Here is a 24,393-nt window from a genome sequence, read left to right on the forward strand (position 1 = left end):
CCAGCACAGCCAGAGCCAGGCAAAGAGGAGACCTCCACGGGACGGGCAGGGATGGGGACAGGGACGGGGACGGGACAGCCCCACCTGGGGCCGGGGGTGGGCCGGGGGCATGGAGAGGGAGGCTTGGAGAGGAGGGAGCACTGGGAAAGGGAGACCAGGAGAGGATGCGGGACTGCGGGAGAGGGAGAGGAGAGACAGAAAATTGCTAAATTCTCTTCTTGCCGCGGCTGCCGCTGCTGCCGCTGCTGCCGCGGCGACTGAAGCACCGGGGCCGTTTGTCCCCGTGTCCGTTTGTCCGTTGCCCGCTCGGCCCCGCGCCGAGCCCCACGCTCCCCGGGCAGCCCCTGAGCCTGGCCAAACACGGGAACTTTGCCCTGGTGAGCCAAGAGCCAGAGTCTGGACTCCTGCACAGGGACACAGCAATGCCCTTGGCTGCTGCTGTACCTTGTCCCTGCTGAGCGTCAAACACTGTCTGAGCACATTCCCTGAATGCAGAATTTGTACCTGACCCAAGCACTGCACTTGTGTCTCCAGCATTGCTTTCCAAGGAAAACAGGGCAAGGCAAACTGGGTATAGCTCATGGTATTTTACAGTGTCTAAAACTTGCCAAGTCTCAAATCTTACAGGTGAGATCCATTTGGAATGAATGGGATGGAGAAACAGTGCAAGATGGAAAAGGGGAACATAAAAATAAATAGAGAAAAATAGAGAAAAACATATTGGTTGTCTCTTTTGATTTTATTTTCATTTCTTTAAAAAGCTGTTTCAATTTTCCCAGAATTTTCTCCACAGTCCCGTCTGTTCTTTCCAAAAACCTGTCCTGGAGAACGAGGCGCAGCTCCTGTCACAAGATGTGCCCCCAGCTGCAGCTTCTCTTGGCTCCCCACACTGTGAGTGCAGCACAACTCTTGCAGCAAAGCAGGACAAATGGTTGAAGAACCTGACAACTTGTTCTTTCTTTTCCTTGTGCACTGGGGAGTTGTGCCATTGCTAAGGTTTTCATCGTTACTCTTCTAGCCAAAGAAAACATGATGAGGTACCAGGAATTGTGAGGGAATACAAGCCTGGCTGAATGTGGAGAAAGAATCTCCAGAGCCTGCAGCCAGCAGTGGAGAGCTCATCATTCCAACAGCCCCATGGACATGTTGAAAGTGATCTGGAACATGAAGATGGGCTGACAGAGAGAGTTTGTTTCTGTGTTCAGTTGAGATGATTCTATATCTTTTGCAGTGGTAGAAATCAAGAGCACAATCAGTGGATGATAAGCAGCAGAACATGATAAGCTGGACCTCTCAGTGGATGACAGAAAGACTGTGAAAAGGAGAAATGCAGGGAATGACTTGGTGAACTTTGTGTGTAAGAAGGGTCATTTTTTCCTAATAATTCCCAATTCATTCCCTTTGCTTTTATCCTTTTAACAAGACCAATTGCATCTCCGATTCCCCAGGAAATGAGAACCCTGAGCTTGTGGAACTGCCTGAAAGGTGCCCTGTTCCTTTTTCTTCTGCTGCTCAGAAGAAACAATGAAGTGAATTGGGAAGTTCTGGTTTTTCTTTCTCCTGGTGGATTTTTTCATTTTATTTGCCACTGCAGAGGCAATTTCTGTGATGGCCTCTGTCAGTTGATTCTATTTCAGCAGCAGCAGCAGCAACAGGGCTGTGTTTGAGCACTGCAAATGTGACCTGTGTGGCTTCAATTCCCCTCGACTTAGTGCTCAGGGACCTGGGAGCATTTTAATGTCTGCTACTCATGATGCCTGAAACAAAAATCCTGAGTTCCCCATCACAAAAGCATAGTGGGTAGCACTGATTGGAAGAGGCAATTGCAGCTGTACTGCTAAAATTCAGGTGGCAAGCAGAAGAGGGGCAAGAGCAGCCGGGATCTAAAACTGCCACGGCAAATGTAGGTTAAATAATTTTGTGGGACTTTTCTCAAATTTTGTGGGATTTTTCTGAAATTTTGTGAGATATTGAGAAGATTTAAATAATTTTGTGGGATCTTTCTTTCTAAATATATTTTGTGGGAATTCTGAGGTATTTTTCTTGAATTTTGTGAGATTTTTGTGGAATTTAGTGGAAATTTGAGGAGATTTTGTGGGATGTTTCTGGAATTTGGTGGGGTTTTGAGAACTTTTAGGGAATTATGTGGGATTTTTTCATAATTTTGTGGGATATTAAGGAGACTTGAATTTTGAGGGATTTTTTTAGAATTTTTTGAGATTTTGAGGAGACAGGAAGAATTTTGAGGAATTTTTCTGGAATTTTGTGGAAATATGTGGAGATTTTGTGGGATGTTTCTGGAATTTAGTGGGGTTCTGAGAAGATTTCTGCAATTCTGTGGAATTATTCTTGAATTTTGTGGGATTTTTCTTGAATTTTTTTGGATATTCAAGAGATTTTGTGAGATGTTTCTGTAATTTTCTGGGTTTTTGAGAAGACATGAAGAATTTTAAGGTATTTTCTTAGATTTTGTGGAAATTTATGGAGATTTGGTGGGATGTTTCTGGAATTTAGTACAGTTTGGGGAAATTTTAGGAATTTTTTTTAGTTTTTGCAATTTCGTTGAGATTTTCTTGAGTTTTATGGGATTTTGCAAAAGTTTAAATAATTTTATGGGATTTTTCTGGAATCTTGAGGGATTTTGAAGAGACTTGAAGAATTTTGTGGGATTTTTCTTAGATTTTGTGGAATTTTGTGGAGATTTGGTGGGATGTCTCTGGAATTGGAGGGGTTTTGAGAAGATTTAGGGAATTTTGTGGGATTTTTCTGTATTTTTGTGGAATTTCTCTTGAATTCTGTAGGATTTGGAGGAGACGTGAAGAATTTTGATGCATTTTCCTTGAATTTTGTGGAGATTTGTGGAGATTTTTTGGGATGCTTCTGGAATTTTGTGGGATATTGAAAAGATTTAGGGAATTTTGGGGGATTTTTCGTGAATTTTGTGGAAATATGTGGAGATTTTTGAGATGGTTCATGAATTTGGTAGGGCTTTTTCATGGAGTGACTTGACCTTTAAGACAGCTTTGGGAGCTGGGAGGAAGTTGGAGCTGCGAGAGGCTGATGGGAGTCTTTTCTTGTGACCAATTATTGGTCATTTCTAAGAACTGACAGCAGTTTTGACCATTGAAAAGTGAGATCAACTTGTGAACACCACCTTGAGATGTAAAGCCAGGGCTCTCTTGTTCTCTTTGGTTTCTGGCTTCTGACGAGGTAACAGGCTCTGTCTCGGCCTCCTCCCCCCTCCAGGCCGGACAAGGCCGCAGAGGGCGGGGGGGGAGAAACGGAGCCGGCCGGCCTGGCTTGGTTTGCAGTTTCTGCTGCTGGACTGAAACCTGACACCATCAACATCTGCAGCTTTCCAAGACTTTAACTCTTTTACTACCTGGATAAAACATACAGATTACTCCTTTTTCCCAGAGAGACAGAGAGAGAGAGACAATCAACATGAAGAAGACATCATAAAACTACCAAAGACAGTGAGGAAAAGAGTTAAGTTTTAGATGGGGAAGAGAGAATAAGGAGATGCTTTATAAGCTGAAATATTTGTCTGTTAAAGCTATGGGGATGGATAATAGTGTCCTGAAAAAACTCCTTTAATTCATGACAGAGTATATTGGGAGGAATGGAGTGTTCAAAGTGTGGATTTTGAGCAAGAGGTGGAGTAATTGTGATACAGTGAGGTGCTGGAACAGAGCGGGGAGAAGTAATAGTTGAAGATTTGATGCATTTTGAGAGGCAAAGAGAAAACTTCTGTTTCCAGGGAAGCTCACAGAGACAGATGAAAAGAACTTTTGCCTTTGAATAACTCATCCTCAAAAATGACACCCCTAGACTCATTGACCCATACACACCTCAGAGTGATGTGAAATGGGAGGAGTGAACTGGTGACAGATTTCTGGGCAGCTGGCATCAGGAAAATAGAAAACTATAACAGAAATGGTTTTTGTGTGAAAAACTCCATAGATTAGCAGAAGACTTCTTTTACTATACAAAGTCTGATGAAAAGACTCTAACAGGAATTGGGACTGTTTTAAACACCAAAGTTCCAAAGTTTTTTGTCTCTATGTTATCATGTGAACAAGAGAATGGTGGGTAGTGGGGGTTAAAAGTGTTTTCTGGAAGTTTTTTCTGGTGTTCTTATTCTTGTAGTTTTATTAATAAACTTTATTTATTTCTTTGACGTTTTGAGCCTATTTTGCTCTTGTTCTAATCCATATCTCATAGGAAGAAATAAGTGAGTTTTCTAGTAATTTCTTTTAGTTACTGCTTTAAAACCACGACACTTACTCTATTCCTTTTAAGTTTTAAGCATCTTTTGCCCTTCTCATAATCCACATCTCACAGCAAGAAATGAATAAGTTTTCCAGTGATTTTTGAACTAATGCTTTAAAACCACGACAGGTGTAACAGGGAGGAGGAAATTGGGGCTGTCACTGCTCTGGTGTCAGAGAGAGTGGAACACTGGGGCTGTTACTGCTGTGGTGTTTGATATATTGACATTTAAAAAAAAAGAGAAACAGCTATGGAAGTTAAGGTTGCTGGAGGCTGATGGGAGTTTTTCCTCCTGGCCAGTAACTGGCCATTTCTGAGAACTGACAGTAGTTTTAACCATTGAAGAGTGACATCAACCTGTGAACACCACCCTTTAAACCTTAATCCCAGGAATTTCTCTTTCTCTTTGGTTTCTGGCTTTTGAAGAGGTCACAGGGCTCCGGTTCAGCCTCCTCCCCCCCAGGTCTGACAAGGGCACGGGGGGAGCAGGGCTGGCCGGAGTTCTGCGGTTCCCGGCGGGGGATGGAGACTGTGAAGTGACAGGAGCCCCTTCCCAGAGGGAAGTACTCCCATCTGTACTACTGGACTGCCCTGACTGTCAATCTTTGACTTCTTCAAAGGGTCATTGCTAAACAAAACCTTGGTTTTGCCTGCTGACATTGCTGGCCAGGCAGTGTCCCGGGAGATGCTCTTGATGGTTTCCTCTTTTCCTGGTCATGGCACTGGAGGAGGTCCAGGCCCAGGTGATGCCACTGAAGGAAATGTGCCCTCATCCCAGGGACGCTCAACACGGACTCCCCCAGCCCCTCAGTGCCCCGCTGCTGGTCACAGCAGCCCCTGCCTGGCTCCTGCCACCCACACTCTGGTCAGCCCTGCCTGCTCCTGGACATGGGGCTCAGCCAGGGCTGGTGCTGTGTTGGCTTTGCTGGTGGCACCAGCCAGACACTGGGGTGAGAGCTCCATCTCTTTATTGGAACAGAAGAGCTGTGCTGGGCCCTGCCCTGGCAGGAGGGACCCACCTTCAGTCCAGGCCACAGAGCAGGGCGGGTCCCTTCAGGGACACAGGGCCTTGCTGTGGGTGGTGGCAGCATCTGCACAGCAGCAAGCTGGTAATGCAGCTGTGCCAGGGACATTGGGCATGGGCATGGAGATGTGAAATGTGTGGTGCAGGTGTCCCTGAGGGAGGTGTTTGGCCTTTCTCGTGAAGCTGCAGAGGGGCACCTATTGAGAGAGGAGATGGCTGAGGTCCCAGCTGCAGCTGGCACACAGGGACCCTCCTGCACAGCGGGAGATTCTCACTGTGCTCAAAGATTCCCTCTGAAGCCTAAGAGGGGAGCTTGTCAGAAGTCCCGAAAAATATCTGGGGAAAGGTCTTAGGTTAGTTGTTGAGACGAGGTACAAATCTCCAGCGGGAAAAGAGCCTCTCCAGTAGGCTGGGTGTTTTGGGGTGTCTTAGTTCTTCCTAGAATAAAGATTACCAATTGACTGCAATTTCAGTTTTTATTCTAGATGTGTAAAAATGTTCCGAGATTTTCTGAATTCTAAAACTACCTTGAAAAATACAGAACTACTATGGAAATAATAATCTATAATTGTAGATTTCTTTCTACAAAAAATATTTCTAAATATTTCTAAAAATTTCAAATTTCTAAAAATGAAAAGCAAAGGCAAAACGAGGTCGCCTTTTCAGAATTCTAAAACTAATTTGAAAAATCCTAAACAACTGTGAATATTGGGAAGAAACATTTGGGGATTACTTGCTACCAACAATATCTCTAAAGGGTTCTAAAAATTTCTAATTTCTACAAATGAAAAACAAAGATGACATGGTACCCCATGCCCGGCTGCTGCCTGCCCAGCCAAGGCTGTGGCCAGCCAAGCAGCTGTGCCAGTGCTGGTGGTACCAGCCAGAGCCCAGAGCAGAAGCCCAAAGGTGTTGCTCAAGCCCTTCCCTGGCAGGAGGGGCCCACATTCAGGCCTGGCCAGGCACCAGGGCCAGCACCTGCAGGGACAGAGGGTCCTGTTCTGGGTGGTGGCGGCACAGCAATAAACTGATAATGCAGCTGTGGCAGGGACAACGGACACTGGCTTGGAGATGGAGGATGACAGGTGCAGGTCTCCCAGACTAATGTGTTTGGCAGGACATCTGGAGGTGCAGAGGTGCTCCTGTGGAGAGAGGAGGTGGCTGAGGCCCCCAGCTGCCGCTGGCACTCAGGGATCCTCCTGCACAGCAGGGCCCAGAGCGGCCAAGGCTCCCCAGCACGGCTGGAGCTGCTGGCACAGCTTGGCCCAGCTGGACAGCTGCCCCTCAAGGCCCCGGCGAGCAGGGGATGGCTCTGGGCAGGGTCCCTGGCCAGGAGCGGGCCCCAGAGCGCCTCTGCCTTTCAAGGGCAATCTCGTCCCCGCTCTTTCTCCTGCCCACCTTGCTTTGCCTCTGCCCGCTGCTCCTGGGGCTGCTCTTGGCCAGGCAGCCTCAGTGGCAGCCAGCACTGGCTGCAGCCCCAGCGGGCTCCCCAGGACAAGGCCCAGCAATTAAGAGGCCAATTAAAGGCCTGGGCAGCAGCAGAACTCTTGGCAGAGTTATTTGGACAACCACTGACTATCTACAGGTCCACAGCAGCCTCACTGGGTATGTTTCTATTCTACAATAGACTTTCAAAAGAATCTGTTTGAGGGAAAGATGAACAAAACACTCACCGTTTTGTCTTCCAGCAATACCAGATTCCAACACCACATAAAACGAAGAAATGCACCAAAAAAATCAGGCCTGCCATTACTTCTGGCCAACAGCGTGTTCCCTGACAGAAACCTCTTCCGATGTCCTTCTGGGAATTGGGAACACGTGTTGTGGTGCTGGCTGCATCTGTGGGAGCAATGGGCAGTGAGAGCCCGTGCTGTGCTGCGCTGCTGAGCTGGCAGCATGGTGGGAATGTCCAGGATGTTCTCTGTTTCCCCCAGAGCTGGGGCCTGCAGGCACCTTGTTGGCCCTTGGCACAGGCTGTGCCACCCAACAAAGCCCAGAAGGCCGGGAGCAGAGCCCGGGGGACAGCACAGCTGCTTGGGCAGTGGCTCCTACCAGGGACACAGGCCAAACCCATCCCTGAGCAGCCGCTGCCACCCCTGACCCTCCCTTCTCCATGACATCTCCCCCAGCCCAAGGGAACAGAGCCAGGCCCTGTCAGGGGCCAGTGCAGCCCTTGCCCAGTTGGGAGCCAGGGCTGGCTGTGGCCCTGGGCTCGTGGCAGGGCTCCCGCTCGGGGCTGCTCCTGTGCCTTGGGCCTCTGGGAGCATGGCTCATGGCTACCTCTAGGAGCAGCTGCAGTGGGATAGATGTTGGTGCATGAGTCCCATTTCCCAGGAGCTGGAAACGAGCTCCAGAGGCCTGGAAGCCGAGGTGCCTCCAGCTTTGCCTGCTGCTGGGTCATGCAAGGGCCAGCCCTAGGGGAAGAGCTGCTGGCACACAGCCCTGCCAAGGGCTGAGCCCAGCACAGCAATTACCTCCTGTGTCTGGGCCTGTGCCTGGCATCGCCTTCTTTCCTGCCAATGAGCCACTGCTTCCTCTGGGAAACGTCTCCACCTGCATGGTCTTTTGGTCCATCCCTTGAGAAAGGAAGAGGCACAGCTGAACCAGATGGAGAAGTTCTTGATTTGGGTGCTGGTATTTTCAGGACCTCATGCTTGTCAAATATGGGGATAAGGTTCAAAAAATGCCTTGGCTTTTGGGCCAGGGCCAGGGCCCTCCCTCCTCCAAAAAGCTGCCAATTCTGAGCAGTAGTGAGGGGATCGTGCAGGGCGAGGGCACACACGTGCACGGCTCTGTCCTGACACCTGCAGCGATGCTGCCCTGGCTGAGCTTTGGGCTCTGAGCTGGCAGCTCTCCCAGGGGGAAAGGCCTTCACCTACCCTCGCCATCTCCCCGAGCCTCAGTCCTGGACGTGGGTTGGGAAGCCAGATCACCTTCACCAAGAGGCTTGGCTGCAAGGAAAGGCAGGACAGAAGAGCTCCCGTGGCTCTGTAGGAGATCCTCAGGCTCCCTGGGGCTGGCAAAGGAGCTGCACAAGGCACAGCCCCGGGGCACAGCCCCTTCCCTCTCTGCTCCTCTCCGTGGCTGCACAGAGCACATGGAAGGAGACACTGGCATTGCACATGGGAAGAAGATTGACAGCTAAATGCTCCTTCCTCCCACTGACAGCGATGCTGTGGGATCACTCAAGGCTCCAGAAGGGAGCAGGGCAAGGCTTCCAGAATCCTTCAGCCCTGAGATTATGTTAAGGGATATAGCACATGAGTGAGCTCTTGCCACCTTGACATTATTCCATCAGGAAAAGCACATTGAGAACTTGCCTCGAGCATTCTCCAAGTCTTGCCAGCTGTCATCTAGCCGGGCTTCCAGATAATCCATGTCCTGATCCCAGTCTAGAAGCCAGTACAGATCAGAGCCACGTCCATGCTGTGCTGGGATCCACTTCTGCCTTGGGGTAGTGGGCACTGCAAGGGGTTTGGGTTAGATCGTGAGTACCAGATGTCGATGGACATGGCCAAAGCTGCAGAGGGGCCTGGGGAGCTCTGGGCTGGCTCTGGTCACTCTCCACCCTCTTTGCAGTCCCTGTGCAACATCCCTGGTAGGGGGTGACAGGGCCAGAGCAGGGGTCCTGGCTGCTGAGTCTCAGGAGAAGGCTGAGGGACATGGACCCACCTTGTCCTCCCTGCAGCATTTCCTTCAGCATTTGCCTCATGGGTTTTGATGGCACATGGGGTTTCTGGTGTCCTGCAGCTTTGTTCTTTCCACTTGGAGGACCTTAAGAGAAAACAGTTCCCCTTTGCAGGAATGGATCCCAGAAAAGCAGTGCTCAGCCTGTGGGGTCAGGAGGGACACACCACTCACCCCTGCGATGGGAGCCGGGCTTGCGTACAGTTACCAACCCAGGAGCTGGGAAAGTCCTGCCTGCAGACACACCTGTAACTCAACAGCCACAGAAGCTTCTGTCACCTCTGCTCATGTGCACAGGCAGCACTGAGCCACGGGAGAGGTGAGGGGAACGCGATGGGCGAGGGCACACACGTGTATGTCTCTGTCCTGACACCTGCAGTGGTGCCAGGACATTGAAACTGCTTATTCTGCCAGGAAAGGACCATTGAGAACTTACCTCCAGCATTTCTCAAGTGTTTCAAGCTGTCATCCAGCAGGGCCTCTGGATAATGCAAGTTGTGATTCCAATCTAGAAGGGAGCCCAGATCAGAACCCTGCCATGGTGTGCTGAGATCCCCTTCTACTTTTGACAACTGGGCATTGCAAGGGTGTCGGGTAAGACCCTGGATGCCAAATGTTAGAGGACAATGGCCAAAGCTGCACAGGGGCCAGAGGACCTCTGGGTTGGTGTCTGGTCACTCTCCAAGCTCTTTGCAAGCCCTGTGCAACATCCCTGGAAGAGGTGGCTGGAGCAGCCCAAGGCCCATTGGGGCTCTCTCACGGCTACAGCTGAAAGTCTTGCTAAAGCAATGGGGAAAAACTGCAGCAGGCAGTTGCACAACTATCCCTCCCTCACTCCTGCCCTCTCTCCCTCCCTTCCTGCCTTCCTCTCTGTCTCCATCCCTCTTTTCCCTGGGACAGCTCTCCCAGCCCAAGGGGGCAGAGCCAGGCCCTCTCAGGACACACTGGAGCCTTGGCCTCCCCCTCTGCCCATTCCCCACCCTGGGCACCCCTTTGCAGTCACTGCCAGGTTTTGGGACGTGTCTCCCATGGATGGACCCCAGCAGGACTGCTCAGTAGCCGAGTGCCCTGAGCCTGCTGGGGATAATTCCTCTGGGCTGTGCCGGTCTTGGCCGGGCTGTGCCTGCACTGTCAAGCAGCAGAGATGGCAGCTCAAGCCTCAGCAGGGCTCAGGCCCAGAGGCACAGCAATTACCTCCTGTGACTGTGCCTGGCATGGCCTCCCTTCCTGCAGCAGAGGCTGCCCATGGGCCACTGCTTCCTCCGGGAAACGCCGCCTTCAGCACAGCCGCTCTGTCCACTTCTGCAGAAAGGGGCAGCTGGATCAGATGGAACCATTCCCCACTGGGGAAACTTCAGGAGGCAATGCTTGTCAAAGGCATGGTTAAGGATCAAGAATCCCTGAAAAGTTTTTGGCATTGGCCAGGGCCTACACTATCAAAACAGCTGCCCTTTCTGATCTACCTGGGGACCGAGAAATTGCAGGGGATCTCAGTGTGAGCATGACCCCTGCTGCACTTTGGGCTCCCTGCCTGCTGATGCCAAATGCCTTTCTGCAGAGGCTGGGGAGAAGCTGCAGCCAGGCCAGGCTGGGAAACAGCCCTGCAGGCCAGGAAAGCAACAGTGGGGCAGCGAGGCTGCCATGGATCCGCTTCCCGCTGTGCAAAGAAAGCCCCTGGCTGCTGAGTCTCAGGAGAAGGCTGAGGGACATGGACCCACCTTGTCCTCCCTGCAGCATTTCCTTCAGCATTTGCGGAGTGATTTTGGATGGCACATGGAGATTCTGGTGTCCTGCAGCTTTGTTCTTTCCACTTGGAGGACCTTAAGAGAAAAGAGTTCCCCTTTGCAGGAATGGAGCCCAGAAAACCAGTGCTCAGCCTGTGGGGTCAGGAGGGACACACCACTCACCCCTGCGATGGGAGCCGGGCTTGCGTACAGTTACCAACCCAGGAGCTGGGAAAGTCCTGCCTGCAGACACACCTGTAACTCAACAGCCACAGAAGCTTCTGTCACCTCTGCTCATCTGCACAGGCAGCACTGAGCCACGGGAGAGGTGAGGGGATAGCACAGGACAGGGGCACACACGTGCACGGCTCTGTCCTGACACCTGCAGCGATGCTGTCCTGGCTGAGATTTGGGCTCTGAGCTGGCAGCTCTCGCAGGGGGAAAGTCCTTCACCTACCCTCGCCATCTCCCAGAGCCTCAGTCCTGGATGTGGGTTGGGAAGCCAGATCACCTTCACCAAGTGGCTTGGCTGCAAGTAAAGGCAGAACAGAAGAGCTCCCGTGGCTCTGTAGGAGATCCTCAGGCTCCCTGGGGCTGGCAAAGGAGCTGCACAAGGCACAGCCCCGGGGCACAGCCCCTTCCCTCTCTGCTCCTCTCCGTGGCTGCACAGAGCACATGGAAGGAGACACTGGCATTGCACACAGGTAGAAGATTGACAGCTAAATGCTCCTTCCTCCCACTGACAGCGATGCTGGGGTATCACTCAAGGCTCCAGAAGGGAGCAAGGAAAAATTTCCAGAATCCTTCAACCCTCACGCGACCTTAACGCAAATGGCACATAAGTGAACACTTCCCACCTTGACAGGTTATTCTGTCAGTACAAGTGGCAATTCAGAACTTACCTCCAGCATTCTCCAAGATTTTCAAAGTCTCATTCACCAGCGATCCCAAATAATTCAAGTCATGTTCCCAATCTAGAAGGAAGCACATATCAGAACCATGGCCATGGTGCGCTGGGATCCCCTTCTGCCTTAGGGAACTGGACACTGCGAGGGGTTTGGGTAAGGCTGTGGGAGCCAGATGTCAATGGACATGGCCAAAGCTGCAGAGGGGCCTGGGGAGCTCTGGGCTGGCTCTGGTCACTCTCCACCCTCTTTGCAGGCCCTGTGCAACATCCCTGCAGAGGCAGCAGGACCAGCCCAGGGCCCCTGGGGACTCTCTCCCTCTCACAGAGGAAAGCCTCCCTAAAGCCCTGTGGAAAACCATCCCCAACTCTTCCCAGGAGAAGGAAGTGCTGTCCCAGGAAAGGGAAGCCAGGCCGCGGGCTCACCTGCTCCCTGTGCTCGCTGCGGAGCAGCCTGGGCAGCCCTGTCAGGCAGGGCCACTGCCAGGAGGAGCAGGAGGAGGAGACGCAGAGCAAAGGCCATGGTGCCTTGCCCTCTGCCAGTCCTGCAGCTCTTGCTGCCACCACTGTCCTGACACCGCTGTCCCAATGTCAGCACCGCTGCTGCCGCCGCCGCTGCTGCCGCAACAGTCGTGGTCAAGGACTGACTGCTCGGTCCTCGTGGTGCTGTGCAACCACGGGGCTCTGGGACCTCTGTGACCTCAGAGCCTGCTGTCACCTCAGCCTGCTGTCACCCCACAGGCTGCTGTGACCTCATGGCCAGCGTGGAATTGTGTGGGGAGTGGGATCTGCCTTTTTCACCAGGGAGCTCATCCTGCCCAGCAGCTCTGTCCAAGGGCTATGACAGGGTCCCAGCCCAGCTGATCTCACAGGCTGGGGGATGAAGGGATGGAGAGCAGCCCTGCTGAGAAGGACTTGTGGCTGCTGCAAGGAGAGAGGCTGGACATGAGCCAGCCATGTGCCTCCAAAGGAGGCTGCCCAGCAGCTTGAAGGAGGTGATTCCACCACCCCTCTGCTCTGGTGTGAGCCCTCCTGGAGTACTGCATCCACCTCTGGGTGCCCAGCACAGGAAAGACATGGTCCTGTTGGAGCTAGTCCAGAGGAGGGACAGAATGCTCTGAGGGCTGGAGCCCCTCTGCTTTGGAGACAGGCTGGGATAGCTGGGGGTGTTCAGCCTGGAAGAGGGAAGGCTCCACGCAGACCTGATTGCTACCTTTCAGTACTTTAAGGGAGCTTTTAGAAAAGACAGGACAGAATTTTTAGTAGGGCCTGTTGTGACAAGACTGAGGAGGAATGTTTTCAATCTAAAAGACAGTAGATTCAGACTAGACATAATGAAGATGTTTTTTACACTGTGGGTTTTGAAACCCTGGCACAGGTTGCCCAGAGAGGTGGGCATCCATCCCTGCTGACATTCAAGCTCATGCTCTGAGCAACCTGATCCAAAGGTGTCCCTGCTCACTGCAGGGCACTGCACTAGATGGCCTTTAAATGTCCCTTCCAAGCCAAGCCATTCTGTGCTGCTGTGCACCAGCAGAGCAGTGCTGGAATAATGCTGGGGTGATGATGCTGGCACCTGTGTTTTGGTAGTTGTGCCATTTAGCTGTTGGCCAAGAGAGGATTGATGGGCTGCACAGTGAAGTCTGCAGAGAACAGTGTGCTCAAGGAGAAACAGGAGAGGAACAGGGCTTCCAGCTCAGATAAATGCCAGCATTTTGCTGCCCATTTCTTGTTAAGAAATAAAGCAATGTTCTGAAGATCCCTTCAGAGTGGGTGCACTATTGGCTGTATCAGTGCTTGTGTTCTGTAAAACAGGTGAGTTGTTACAGCTTCTTGCCCCATTTACCACTGGATAAAACCCAAATACTGCATTGCTCCATGTCTCCTTTCTTCCAAGTAAAGGCAGATTTTCTTCATTCTTCAGTGGGACATATTCATCTGTTGACAAGCAAATTCTTCTTGCCACTCACACAATGTTGATTTGCTCTAATCCGATTATAATTAAGACCGTAATTTATCAGAGTATAATTAAGACCATATAATTAATTGTAATTAAGGCTGATGGATTGTGAGGCAAAGTGTTGCATCATTTTCCCTGGAGAGAGTTTTTCTCTAATTCAATGACATTTGAAGACAGCTGTAGCCTACCATACTTCTGGCATACTAGAAATGAAAAAACAGCCATGGAAACAGGCTGTTCTATCCTTTTCTCCTCCTCCCTGAAGTCTGAGCTCTTCAGCTGCCTCACAAACATTGTTTTAATTCACACAGGTATCCATCAGGACAGTGGCTGTGAAGCTTGGAGCAATGTAGGTTTAGAGCAGCAAAAATAATAATCCATTTCCCAGGTTAAGCCAAGCATTTCCCAAATAACTCTAGCTATCCTCAGGGATGTTTCCAAAAGTATCATAGTAAATGTTGGGAGCGGGGAGAGAGAATGTGAACAAAATTAAAAATACAGCTTTCTGAGATCTTTTTATTCCTATAAAAACAGAGTCAAAATTGTTTATAGATAGAACATTAACTAAGAAGTGAATAAGAGATTGTCAAAATAATAGCTTGGGAAACAAAAATATCTAAATAAAAATAAGTTAACATGTGGATTTATAAGAAAACAAACATACTAAGAAAAAATAGACCTACCAAATCTAAAAACAATAAGGCTGCCTCATCTGTCTCAATAACAAAAAAAAACCAAAACCAAACACCATTGAAAATAATCAGATCCTCATGACCATTACTATATACAGGACCCTCCAGGTAATGGGAATAAACAAAGGAACTTTTGAACAGTTTTTTATTCTCCTTGGGCTGGGGGAGCTGTCACAGGGAAGGGAGGGTCAGGGGTGGCAGTGGCTGCTCAGGGATGGGTTTGGCCCATGGCCCTGGAAGGAGCCACTGCCCAAATCAGCTGTGCTGCCCCCGGGCTCTGCTCTCAGCTTTCTGGGCTCTGTTGGGTGGCACAGCCTGTGCCAAGGGGTGGCAAGGTTCCTGCAGGCCCCAGCTCTGGGGGAAACAGAGAACGTCCTGGCCGTATCCAGCGTGCTGCCAGCTCAGCAGTGGAGCACAGCAGAGGCTCACGCTGCCCATTGCTCCACAGATGCAGCCGGCACCACAAGACATGCTCAGAATATCTGGGAGAGCATGAGAAGAGTTTTCTACCAGGGAACACATGGTTTGATTAAGTTAATGGCCATTGTGGCTGGTGGAGCACTTTTCCTGCTGATGTGCTATGCTGGAATCTGGTATTGCTGGAAGATAAAACAGTGAGTGTTTTGCTGATCTCGGCCTCAAACAGCTTCTTGAAAGGCTGCTCATAGTCGGGAAACATTCCCAGTGAGGCTGCTGTGCACTTGTGGCTAGTCCTTGGTTGCCCAAATAACTCTGCCGAGAGTTCTCCTGCTGCCCAGGCCTTTAATTGGCCTCTTAATTGCTGGGCCTTGTCCTGGGGAGCCCGCTGGGGCTGCAGCCAGTGCTGGCTGCCACTGAGGCTGCCTGGCCAAGAGCAGCCCCAGGAGCAGCGGGCAGAGGCAAAGCAAGGTGGGCAGGAGAAAGAGCGGGGACGAGATTGCCCTTGAAAGGCAGAGGCGCTCTGGGGCCCGCTCCTGGCCAGGGACCCTGCCCAGAGCCATCCCCTGCTCGCCGGGGCCTTGAGGGGCAGCTGTCCAGCTGGGCCAAGCTGTGCCAGCAGCTCCAGCCGTGCTGGGGAGCCTTGGCCGCTCTGGGCCCTGCTGTGCAGGAGGGTCCCTGCGTGCCAGCGGCAGCTGGGGGCCTCAGCCACCTCCTCTCTCCACAGGAGCACCTCTGCACCTTCAGAAGAGCAGCCAATGACTTTAATCACCGAGAAGCTGACCTGTCATCCCCGCTCTTCACCTCTGTCTCCCTCTGCTCTGCTGTGGCTCCATCCCCGTCTTGAGGGCGTCCCAAGACCCACACCTGCAAAGTGAGAGCCTCTGCCCCTGAGCCCCCTGGTCCTGGTCCCTGGCCAGGACTGAAATTGGGCAGCCCCTGTCCACCAGAGCAGGGCTTGGCCCATGGTTTTTGTTCCAATAAAGAGATGGAGCTTTCACCTCAGTGTCTGGATGGTACCACCAGCAAAGCCCTCATGGTTTTTGTTCAAATAAAGAGATGGAGCTTTCATCTCAGTGTCTGGATGGTACCACCAGCAAAGCCCTCATGGCACCAGCCCCTGCTGAGCTCCATGTCCAGGAGCAGCCGGGTGTGCCCACAGTGTGGACAGGCAGGAGCCAGGCAGGGGCTGCCATGACCAGTGGTGGGGCCACGAGGGGCTGGGGGAGCCCATGCTGAGCGTCCCTGGGCTGTGAGGGCACATTTCCTTCAGTGGCATCACCTGGGCCTGCACCTCATGAGGCACCCAGGGCTAATTTGGGCTCTCTGCTAAGGTGTGCAGGGATCCCCCATGAGGTGTGCAGCGGGGTTAAATTGAGAGGGTTTTTTCCTCTTCTCAGCACAGCAAAGGGGGCACTCTTGGCTGAGGTTTTGCAGAGCTGGGAGGAAGCCTCTTGCGAGCCCTTGGGCCCGGCCTGTGGGCACAGCGGGCAGGCAGAGCCCATCCCTTGAGGCCAGTCCGGGCTGCTCGGGCCGGGCCGGGCCGGGCCAGGTGAGGGCCCCGGCAGGGAAGGGCCGTGGCCGTGGGCTCTGATGAGGCTGCCGAGCTTCACCCTGGCCCTGTGCTGCAGCCAAACACACATTTACAGCCACAGCCATTCTCTGGGGCACAGGAGGCACCCGGAGCTAGAACTGAGGCCATGGCTTCTCACCCTGAAGGGAGGCTGGCTCTGTTGGTTTGGAGGGCACAGCTTAGATCTCAGTTCCCTTTGTAAACCTGCTGGGGAAGTGTGGAGGGGCAGAGAGTTCCAACCCTTCTCATTGGGAAGTGTGGCTGATGCTGTGGGGTTTTTCAATTTTTTGCCCTCTGAATTTGTGTCCTGGCAGAGGGTTAAGTTTGCTTGCTCTCACAAAGGCCCTTTTCTTCTTGGTGCTCAGTGGGACTGCAATGCAGCCGGGGTTGAAGGAGGATTTGCGGCCGCTTGGGCCATGATTGTGGGACACCGTGTGGGACCTGCTACTTTTGGCTGTGCTTTGTGGTGCTGCTGGTTCAGGCCTTTTACAGTAACTGACTTCAGTTCGTTCATCTTGTCACCATGGCTGGGAATAAATCTCTTGAACACCCCTGTAGTATTAAGAGGCAGGCATTGCTTTCTTGAAGTGCTGCATGCACAGGCCATAGGGATCACAGGGCCTTCTTGGTGGGGTCTTCAGGGAGCCTGGTGGTCATTGAGGGAGGAAGCTGATTCTACTGGAAAAAAGAGGGTTTTCCATGTGTGGAAAAGAATAACCTCTCACTTCCTCATCCCTTTCTATACAAAGTTATACAGGCAAGTGCATTCAAATATCTCTATCTGCCTTGTCAATCTATTTTTCTTTCCCTCTCTCTCTCTCTATCTATCTATCTATCTATCTATCTATCTACCTACCTACCTACCTTACTAATCTATTTCTATGCATGAGGTTTTGTTACTTTATAAATTATGACATTTCTATTGAGAGCTGGAAAATGATACCATCCATGTTTGATATAGCAAAGCTTGGGTTTAGGAACACACAAGAACTGTGATTTCTTTCTTGCTAGACATATGCTGGCTTGTTTAGATTGACTTTGAACTGATAGCCTGCAAAGCTGGAAAATGCCTGGTGGCCATTGCTGTGATATCCTTAAAAATCTTTTTTTCATTTTTATTTTTTTCTTTTGTGCTGGTTGGTAAATATCTTTCTTCCTTGAGCTGTGTGCTGGCAATATTGGAGGTAGAAAGTAACAGAATACTGCATTTTTTGGATACTTGATAGCTGTCCTGTGAAATTTTATTGTAGTATCTTCTGTCTAATACCAACTCAGAATTAAATCAGCTGGTCAGCTACTGAGCACAACTTACTGCACAGCTGCAGCTCATGTTTCCACAGTGCAAGTGGCTTTTTCTTCTTCTGTACGTGTATCAAACACAACCAAGTGCAAGGCTGCTGACAGAGGAAAGAGCCTTGTTTAGTGGAGCCAGGACTTTGGGAAGGTGGTAGCTGTTAGATCAACACCCAGCAAACTGCCTAAATTCCTTTTTGTGACTGCTGTCTGGTGACTTTGGCCTGGCTTCTTGAGGAGGTTCAATTTTCATTTAGAAATGGCACGAGAACACTCCGTGTGCTCCCGTGGAGCCAGGGCTGTCCCAGGACACATGGAGCTGGGACAAAGGGCACATTGATTCTCATCTCAAGAAGCCACCTGAGCTCCTCATGGCAGCAACCCCACACACTGCTAATGGATCCATTACAATTAACTCAGCACACAGCTTGGAACTTGAAGTTCTGACATACGGAGCTTGTTCAGTTCTGCCATGGAGGAATGGAGTTTGAAAACAAAGAGGTTTAGCAAGGAGATCCACGCACAGCTAAACTCTTTGTACTCTAGCAAAGGAAGTCTTAGGATGTAAACCCTCACCCATCCTCTGGTTTTACCCCTCCAATGAGCCAAATTCTTGGTCTTCATTCCTGTGTCAGTAGGAAAATATGACAGGGAAGTGGAGATTTTCCTTGGCTTCTTCAGCTGGCCAGCTTGTAACCTCATCCTCTGCTACAAACAGGAGCAGACAAACTGGGATTTTGTTATGAAACCTACTTGGTGTTTGATTTTACCCAGAAGTAACTGAGATTCACTGGAATATTTACAAGCCATAAATGATGGATTTTTTGTGGTTGCTAGAATCTTTCCGATTTTACAACTTTTCTGCTGCACGAGAACCTGGCACTTGCAGAACTCTTGCCCCATGCACTTCCCTAGTGCTTCTTGCAGAGAAGTGCTTTGGGATTAATCAGGATGAGTGCCATGTTCACGTGTGGTTTATGGAGCCCACAGGACAGGGAATTGTCTTTGCTGAGGGCACTGGCTGTCATTCCAACACCTGCATCACTTTTTCTACAGTAATCCTTGTGAAAAAGGTTGTTCTTTGCCATAGAGATTTTTAGTCCATATTTTTTATCTCAAACAGCCAAAACTTTTCCATCTCACAGGTTTCTGATGCTGATTTTTCCATTCCAGTCTGTTGTTGGCCTTGTCAGGAAAATTCATCTACAAACACCAGAGGTTTATGTCTAAAAAGGAGACAGAGGAGTCCTTTTACTTGATTTGAATAAAGGGAGAGGCCATGGGCCATTCTCCTGGGGTCTCTCAAATTTTTGGAGGACACAGCCTCCTTTTTATCCGAATTTCCCAGCCACGTCCCTGTCTCTTTCCCCATTGGCTGAGGTACTTGAGAGGTCCAGACTCCCCGGAGTACCCGATACCTAAGATTCCCCTCTAATGTATAACCCTCCTTCTTCATTTTTAATTCTTATGGAATTTATGGTTTTCCCCCATTGTTTCTTTCATCTTTCAATATCAAATTTCATTTATCAGCAAACTTACAGTTTATTTGTAAAAGCAAATATCTTTTTTCCATTCATCAATCAGAGGAATCCTTCCCATTGTTTCTTTTATCTCTCAGTGCTAGTTTTATTTACCAGCAGACCCCCAGCTTGTTTCTAAAGACAAATCTCTCATTCCTCTCAACCTCTCTTTTTAAAAAAAATTTCTTACTAATTGTCTTTACAAACTTTAGTTATCATTGACTTTATTTCCTATTCCTGGATTTTTTTTTTTGTTTTGCAATTATTTGCAGTGACATCAATTTCTGTCCTTTTGTAGCTATTCCTGGATTAGTAGCTATGGCTACTACCTGCATCCTCTTTATCAAATGTTGCAGAAATTGTACTAAGCAAGGGATCATGCATGCTAAAAGATAAGAGTTGCTACAGCACAAGAAAAGCATTTGTTAAACCCACAGTTTACTAGATAACCACGAAAACATATCTTATTCTCATTCTTTCCATGTTTGGACTGATACATGAGTTAACTTTCCTATTGCTTTTGTAATTTCTTTCACCACCTTTTAGCTATCATTTAATTTGCCCCATTCTCCCTTCTTCTGCTGACAGCGTTTGCATTTCTAAGCTCTCACACGAGGCTTCTACCTGCAGTTCCATTTAAATCTGTTTTGTTGGATCTGGACCAGAACCTATTACAAAGGATTTGAGTTTTGTTTCAGTGTTGCTACTTCTACTGATCATCACGGACAACACGTGTCCTGCTTATGGAATTGTTTTGGGGGCAGTTAAAAATAAGGGCTCCAAAAAACCTTCTCTTTCCCCTCTGCTTTATAGCCTTCAAAATCTTTTTGTTAATTATGGAAGGAACACCTTGCTTAGCTGCTGGTAGTGAACTTAACAAACATTTGATTCTATTTGCCTTGATATCTGAAACAATTATAAGGAGGGAAGTTGGGGGTCTAACACTCTGAACCTAAAGTCTAGTCAGAAATGCTTTTTCCCACGTATGTGCTTCTTGTTCTATTTAGACAATAAATGCTTTTTTTCAGAAGAATGAAGCCACCATAGACTTCCTTCTTCATCTCAAAATCTTGTTTATTATGGACTTAACTCACTGGTTAGGTTTGACTGGGCTGGCCACCCACAGCCAGTCTTCAGATCTTCCTGGCCTTCCACAGACTTCACAATTTTTCAGGTAAAAGGATTTGCTACTTCTTCTCTTATGGTTAAAAATTACTTTTCTACTTTTGGCTTCAACTTCAACTGGCTGACAATATCAAGGTAAGATTCTTAAGGCAAACATTTTAATGGTGTAATTTAATTTCCTAACTTAACTTTTACTTTTGTGTTCTCTTTACACGACCTGTAAAGGCGAGTGAAGGCACAGAAAGAGCTTTAACATAAAGAAAACAATGACAGTGAGGATTGGCCTCTAATGACTGGAGATTTGAGAGAAGGGATGCCCACACAAACTATTTCAGCAGCCAGGCTGTGGGAGGCACACGGGGCTTCCCCTGATGTTGATGGCCTGGCTACTGCTCCAGTCCCCTCTTGTGGAGCATCAGTGGCAGCCTGCCGAGCTTCTCCTCTAGCTGAGATGTCTGAATTTCTGGGGCCTTAGAGACCTTGACTCGAGAGGGATGGCTCTACCCGTGTTCAGCTCTCCTGATGGCTGTTTCTGTGCTCAGCAACACTTGCACAGGTCTACACTACTTTGCTGCTGCTGCTGCTGCTGCTTCTCTCTACTCCTTCACTAGGACTCAATCTCCTGGCTGGATGTTGTGAACAGCAAAGTCTAAAGGCAGGCTCTGTGCTAGCTGAGCTTCTTGTCAAAGAGCTTTTACAAGAGACACTATCCAGGCTACATATTGTTTCCAATAGATATCCTTTATCCCTACCCCCAGGTAATTCTCAAGGCTGAGGATTACCAGGATAAGGAATTCTAAACATCAGTTCAAAGGGAGATAATTGAGTATCCCCACTGGGTCTGGCCCTTCTTCTTGCCCAAGCCAGTGGCAAGAGCCGGCATCTTAGTTTCTATCACCAGCTTCAGAAGGTGTTTCTTTATTTCCCCATTCATCTTTTCATCTCAGCCAGAACTCTGGGGGTGCCAGGGGCTATGGAGGTTCCATTGGATCCTTAAAGCAGTCAAAACTCTGAGACATAAACTTTGAAGAATTTAAGAATTTAGACAAGCCGAGGCCTTCATTAGAAAGAAGCCTTGCTAAATCTAAACAAAATAAATAGATGGGCCTTGCTAAAATTAAAGGGAGCTAGAGAAGCTTTGCTAAAATTAGAGGTTAATCATTGGCTAATAACTAATTGTCTGTCAACTCTATGCTTGTTCAGCTGGGCTTATAATGAGAAGCAATGAATCTGGTAAGGAACTTGAAGAACAGAAGAGAATTGCAAATCAGAAACTCCTGGAAGACATGAAACTAGGAGCCCAGCCAAGGGTCCATTTGTCACTTTGCATTGAAAAGGTAGAAAGGTCAGAAGGAGGAAGAGCCATATCCCTTCCCTCCCTTCTCTCACCCCTCCTCATAAAAGGACCACCAACCCATTTCAAGGAACAAACTACGCATGCTTAATTGCTTTTTTCCTAATTAGCATAGGAAGCAGAGTGTGGGTGGCAACGGGGTTATGAATATGCATTTGTGTTCCATATTTCTGGAAATAAAAAGCCTGTATTCACCTGTATTCGGGGCCGTGTGTATTAAGGGGTGATCTGACACATCGGCCCAGCGCTGCTAATAATCATACACTTTTTAACCCTAAACCAGTTCAAGAGTCTTTGTCTGTCTCAGTTGGATAGTGATACTAGATCATATCCATATTTTAGTAAATCAGTCTTAGAATGCAGCCAAAAATTGCATGTGGAAAAAGGAAAAGAACTTGTGGGTTTGGGAAGATGAGGATGGATTTTGTTAACAGCACATTGGAAACAGCACCAAGAGAAGGAACAATTGTTTTTGGAATGCTCCCATGTGAAGGTACAGCAGGTTTTAGTCTTGAGCTCAGGTTTGTTTGTGCAAGTGAAACAACGACAACGATGATGATGATGATAATGATAATAATAATGATAATAATAGTAATAATTATAATAATGATAATAATAGTAATAATTATAATAATGATAATAATAATAATCAATAATATATTTTTATATCCAAAATTAAAAATTGATAATGTGAAATAATGTTGACAATTCATATTTGTGAGCTTTGGTTGCTCACTGTAACACTAAATACCCTACAAAAAAGGACTAGCAAAGGCCCAAATGTCAATAGTAAACTTTGTGAATTGTATACACAGAATAAAGGAGGAAGGGGTGAAGTTGGCTGTTTTTATATGGTTTGCTGATGCTGTGATGTGGAATGCTTTGTCTGTTCCTGGGAAAAATACAGAGATTAAAACTGCTGGGTTTTGTCATGTACCACACTATCCACAAGCTGCAGGATTGGTTCCATGGCTGGAGAGGCTGTTAATAGAGCAGTTGATAAAATGAGGAGATGGGAACCTGTCCCGGTGGAGAACCCATCTCCCAGATGGGCTCCATGCCCTTAACAATGGGCCCACTGGGAAATGGAAACCCCTGGGTGTGCACGGCTGCACCCAATTTGCAAACACAGCCATGGACAGTGAGACTTGGGCTGCCTGGGAAATTGTTCTGGCTGTGATGGCCCCTGACAGGGCCACCCCAGAGGCTGCAGGGCTGGACCTTCATGCACTGGAATTCATTAGGAGAAATCAGAAGCAAATGAGAGTTTACAATGCAGGAATAAGAATTCAGATTCCTCCAGGACACTTTGGTTTGATAACTGCTCACTGGAGCTTGGCCATGCAAAGGGTTCATGTCATGGGAGGAGGAATTGATGCAGATTATCAAGGAGAAATTGAAGTAAGTCTGTTAAACAATAATGAACAAGAGTTCGTTTTCCACCACAATGCAGGGTAATACAGTAGTCAATATTGCAGTTTTAAAAACAATTGTGAAAAAAGGACATCCACCTCAAATCACCTCCATTTGAGGAGATAAAAGGTATGGATCCAGCAGTCCTAATAAAGGAGCCAGAGTGTGGGTCCAGAGGCCAAATGGCCCTCCCGAGTCAGCTGAAGGAACAGCTCTGGGCAAAGACTACACTGTTGGAATCCTGAGACCTGAGCAGGAACAATGGGAATATGTCCCTGCAGCCAAGTGTTCTCTGCCAGAACAAGTCGATGGGATGGGATATTGTTTTACAGACCCTGCCAGACCAAATCTCCCTGTTTGCCCCAACGGCCCCTTTGGAAAATGCTCAGATCCACGGGGCTCCATGTGAAGGCTGATGTGACCCTGAGGGACTTCCACACCAATTCCAGCCAGGAGCCTGGCTGTCCCGCAGGGACTGGGACCCGGCACCTCTCCAGCCGAAGGGAAAAGGACCCCAGCAAGCCTTGTTAGCCACAGACAGCGCGGTAAAGCTGAACAGCAAAGGACCTTGGGGACATTATTCTGGAATTCAAAAGGTGCCAGTTCCATGGACAACAGAATTATTGTTCCTAACGTGAATGAGGGTGAGGAAAAAGAATGAGTAAGCTTGTGATGGTAAAGCACAGAAATCCTTTCACATTGTGGCCTCCAGCTAGAACAGGGCTTGGTTTCTCCGGAAGGGAAATCTCAGTCAATCCTGTAAAACTGATAATTGCATTCCTGTGTTCCACAGCACAGTTTTCTGTCAGTGTCCCTGCACTGGATCCGTTACAAGTCAGAGCCCATTGACAGAGTTTTGGCCACCCCACAGGGTGAGCCCTCCGAGGGAACCCCATTTCTCCCAACCTGAGCTGAGAACATACCCAGCAATTAGTTACATTGAGTATTTTGGCTACTTTGAGCTTTAAATTTTCAAAATAATTTTGATTACTAATGCCTTGATTAAACTTCAGAGGTGTTTCTGGCAAACAAAGATCCTGTCTGACTCTCAAGATACAACTTACAGGTGTTGGGAGTTAGGTGTCCTTTATTTTCTATTTAGTTCTGGCTTGCCTGTGGAATTTTTACTCATGACTTGCAGGGAAAACTTAACTGCAGGTACCTGGTGGGTGCTTGAGGAAAAACAAAGAGTTTGGCTGGGCCCAGGGGGGGAAGGGGGCAGGAAAAGGGGAGGGTGGGGACAGTTTGGTGGCTTCTTCAGTTTCGGAGAAGAACACTTTGGGTGCAGAGCTGTTGTGGTGGGGAGAAGGGAATTTCGCCATCACCCAGATGGAGCTGCTGCTTCTTCTCCTTCTTCCCTCTTCATTGGTGGCCTCGCACCCCCTGTCCTGCCGGGACGTGTGGCAGTGCCAGCCACCACCGTGGAGCTGCTGAT

General features: G+C 49.0%; 1 protein-coding gene across 1 annotated transcript; it reads right to left on the reverse strand.

Annotated features, from left to right (window-relative positions):
- Window positions 1–5,758: 5,758 nt before the first annotated feature.
- On the reverse strand, window positions 5,759–12,339 carry LOC147646165 (uncharacterized). Its single transcript, XM_086873826.1, has 14 exons — window positions 12,038–12,339; window positions 11,610–11,681; window positions 11,165–11,236; window positions 10,891–10,962; window positions 10,702–10,803; window positions 10,178–10,285; window positions 9,420–9,491; window positions 9,158–9,229; window positions 8,969–9,070; window positions 8,617–8,760; window positions 8,176–8,247; window positions 7,771–7,872; window positions 6,970–7,135; window positions 5,759–6,438 (listed from the first exon to the last, which is right to left on the reverse strand). The coding sequence occupies exons 1-14, from the start codon at window positions 12,132–12,134 to the stop codon at window positions 6,213–6,215; spliced, it is 1,479 nt and encodes a 492-aa protein (XP_086729952.1). The 5' UTR covers window positions 12,135–12,339; the 3' UTR covers window positions 5,759–6,212.
- Between the last annotated feature and the right edge of the window lie 12,054 nt (window positions 12,340–24,393).

Source organism: Cyanistes caeruleus, unplaced genomic scaffold (assembly GCF_971803275.1).
Source record: "Cyanistes caeruleus unplaced genomic scaffold, bCyaCae1.hap1.1 HAP1_SCAFFOLD_117, whole genome shotgun sequence".
In the NCBI taxonomy this organism is placed as follows: domain Eukaryota; kingdom Metazoa; phylum Chordata; class Aves; order Passeriformes; family Paridae; genus Cyanistes; species Cyanistes caeruleus.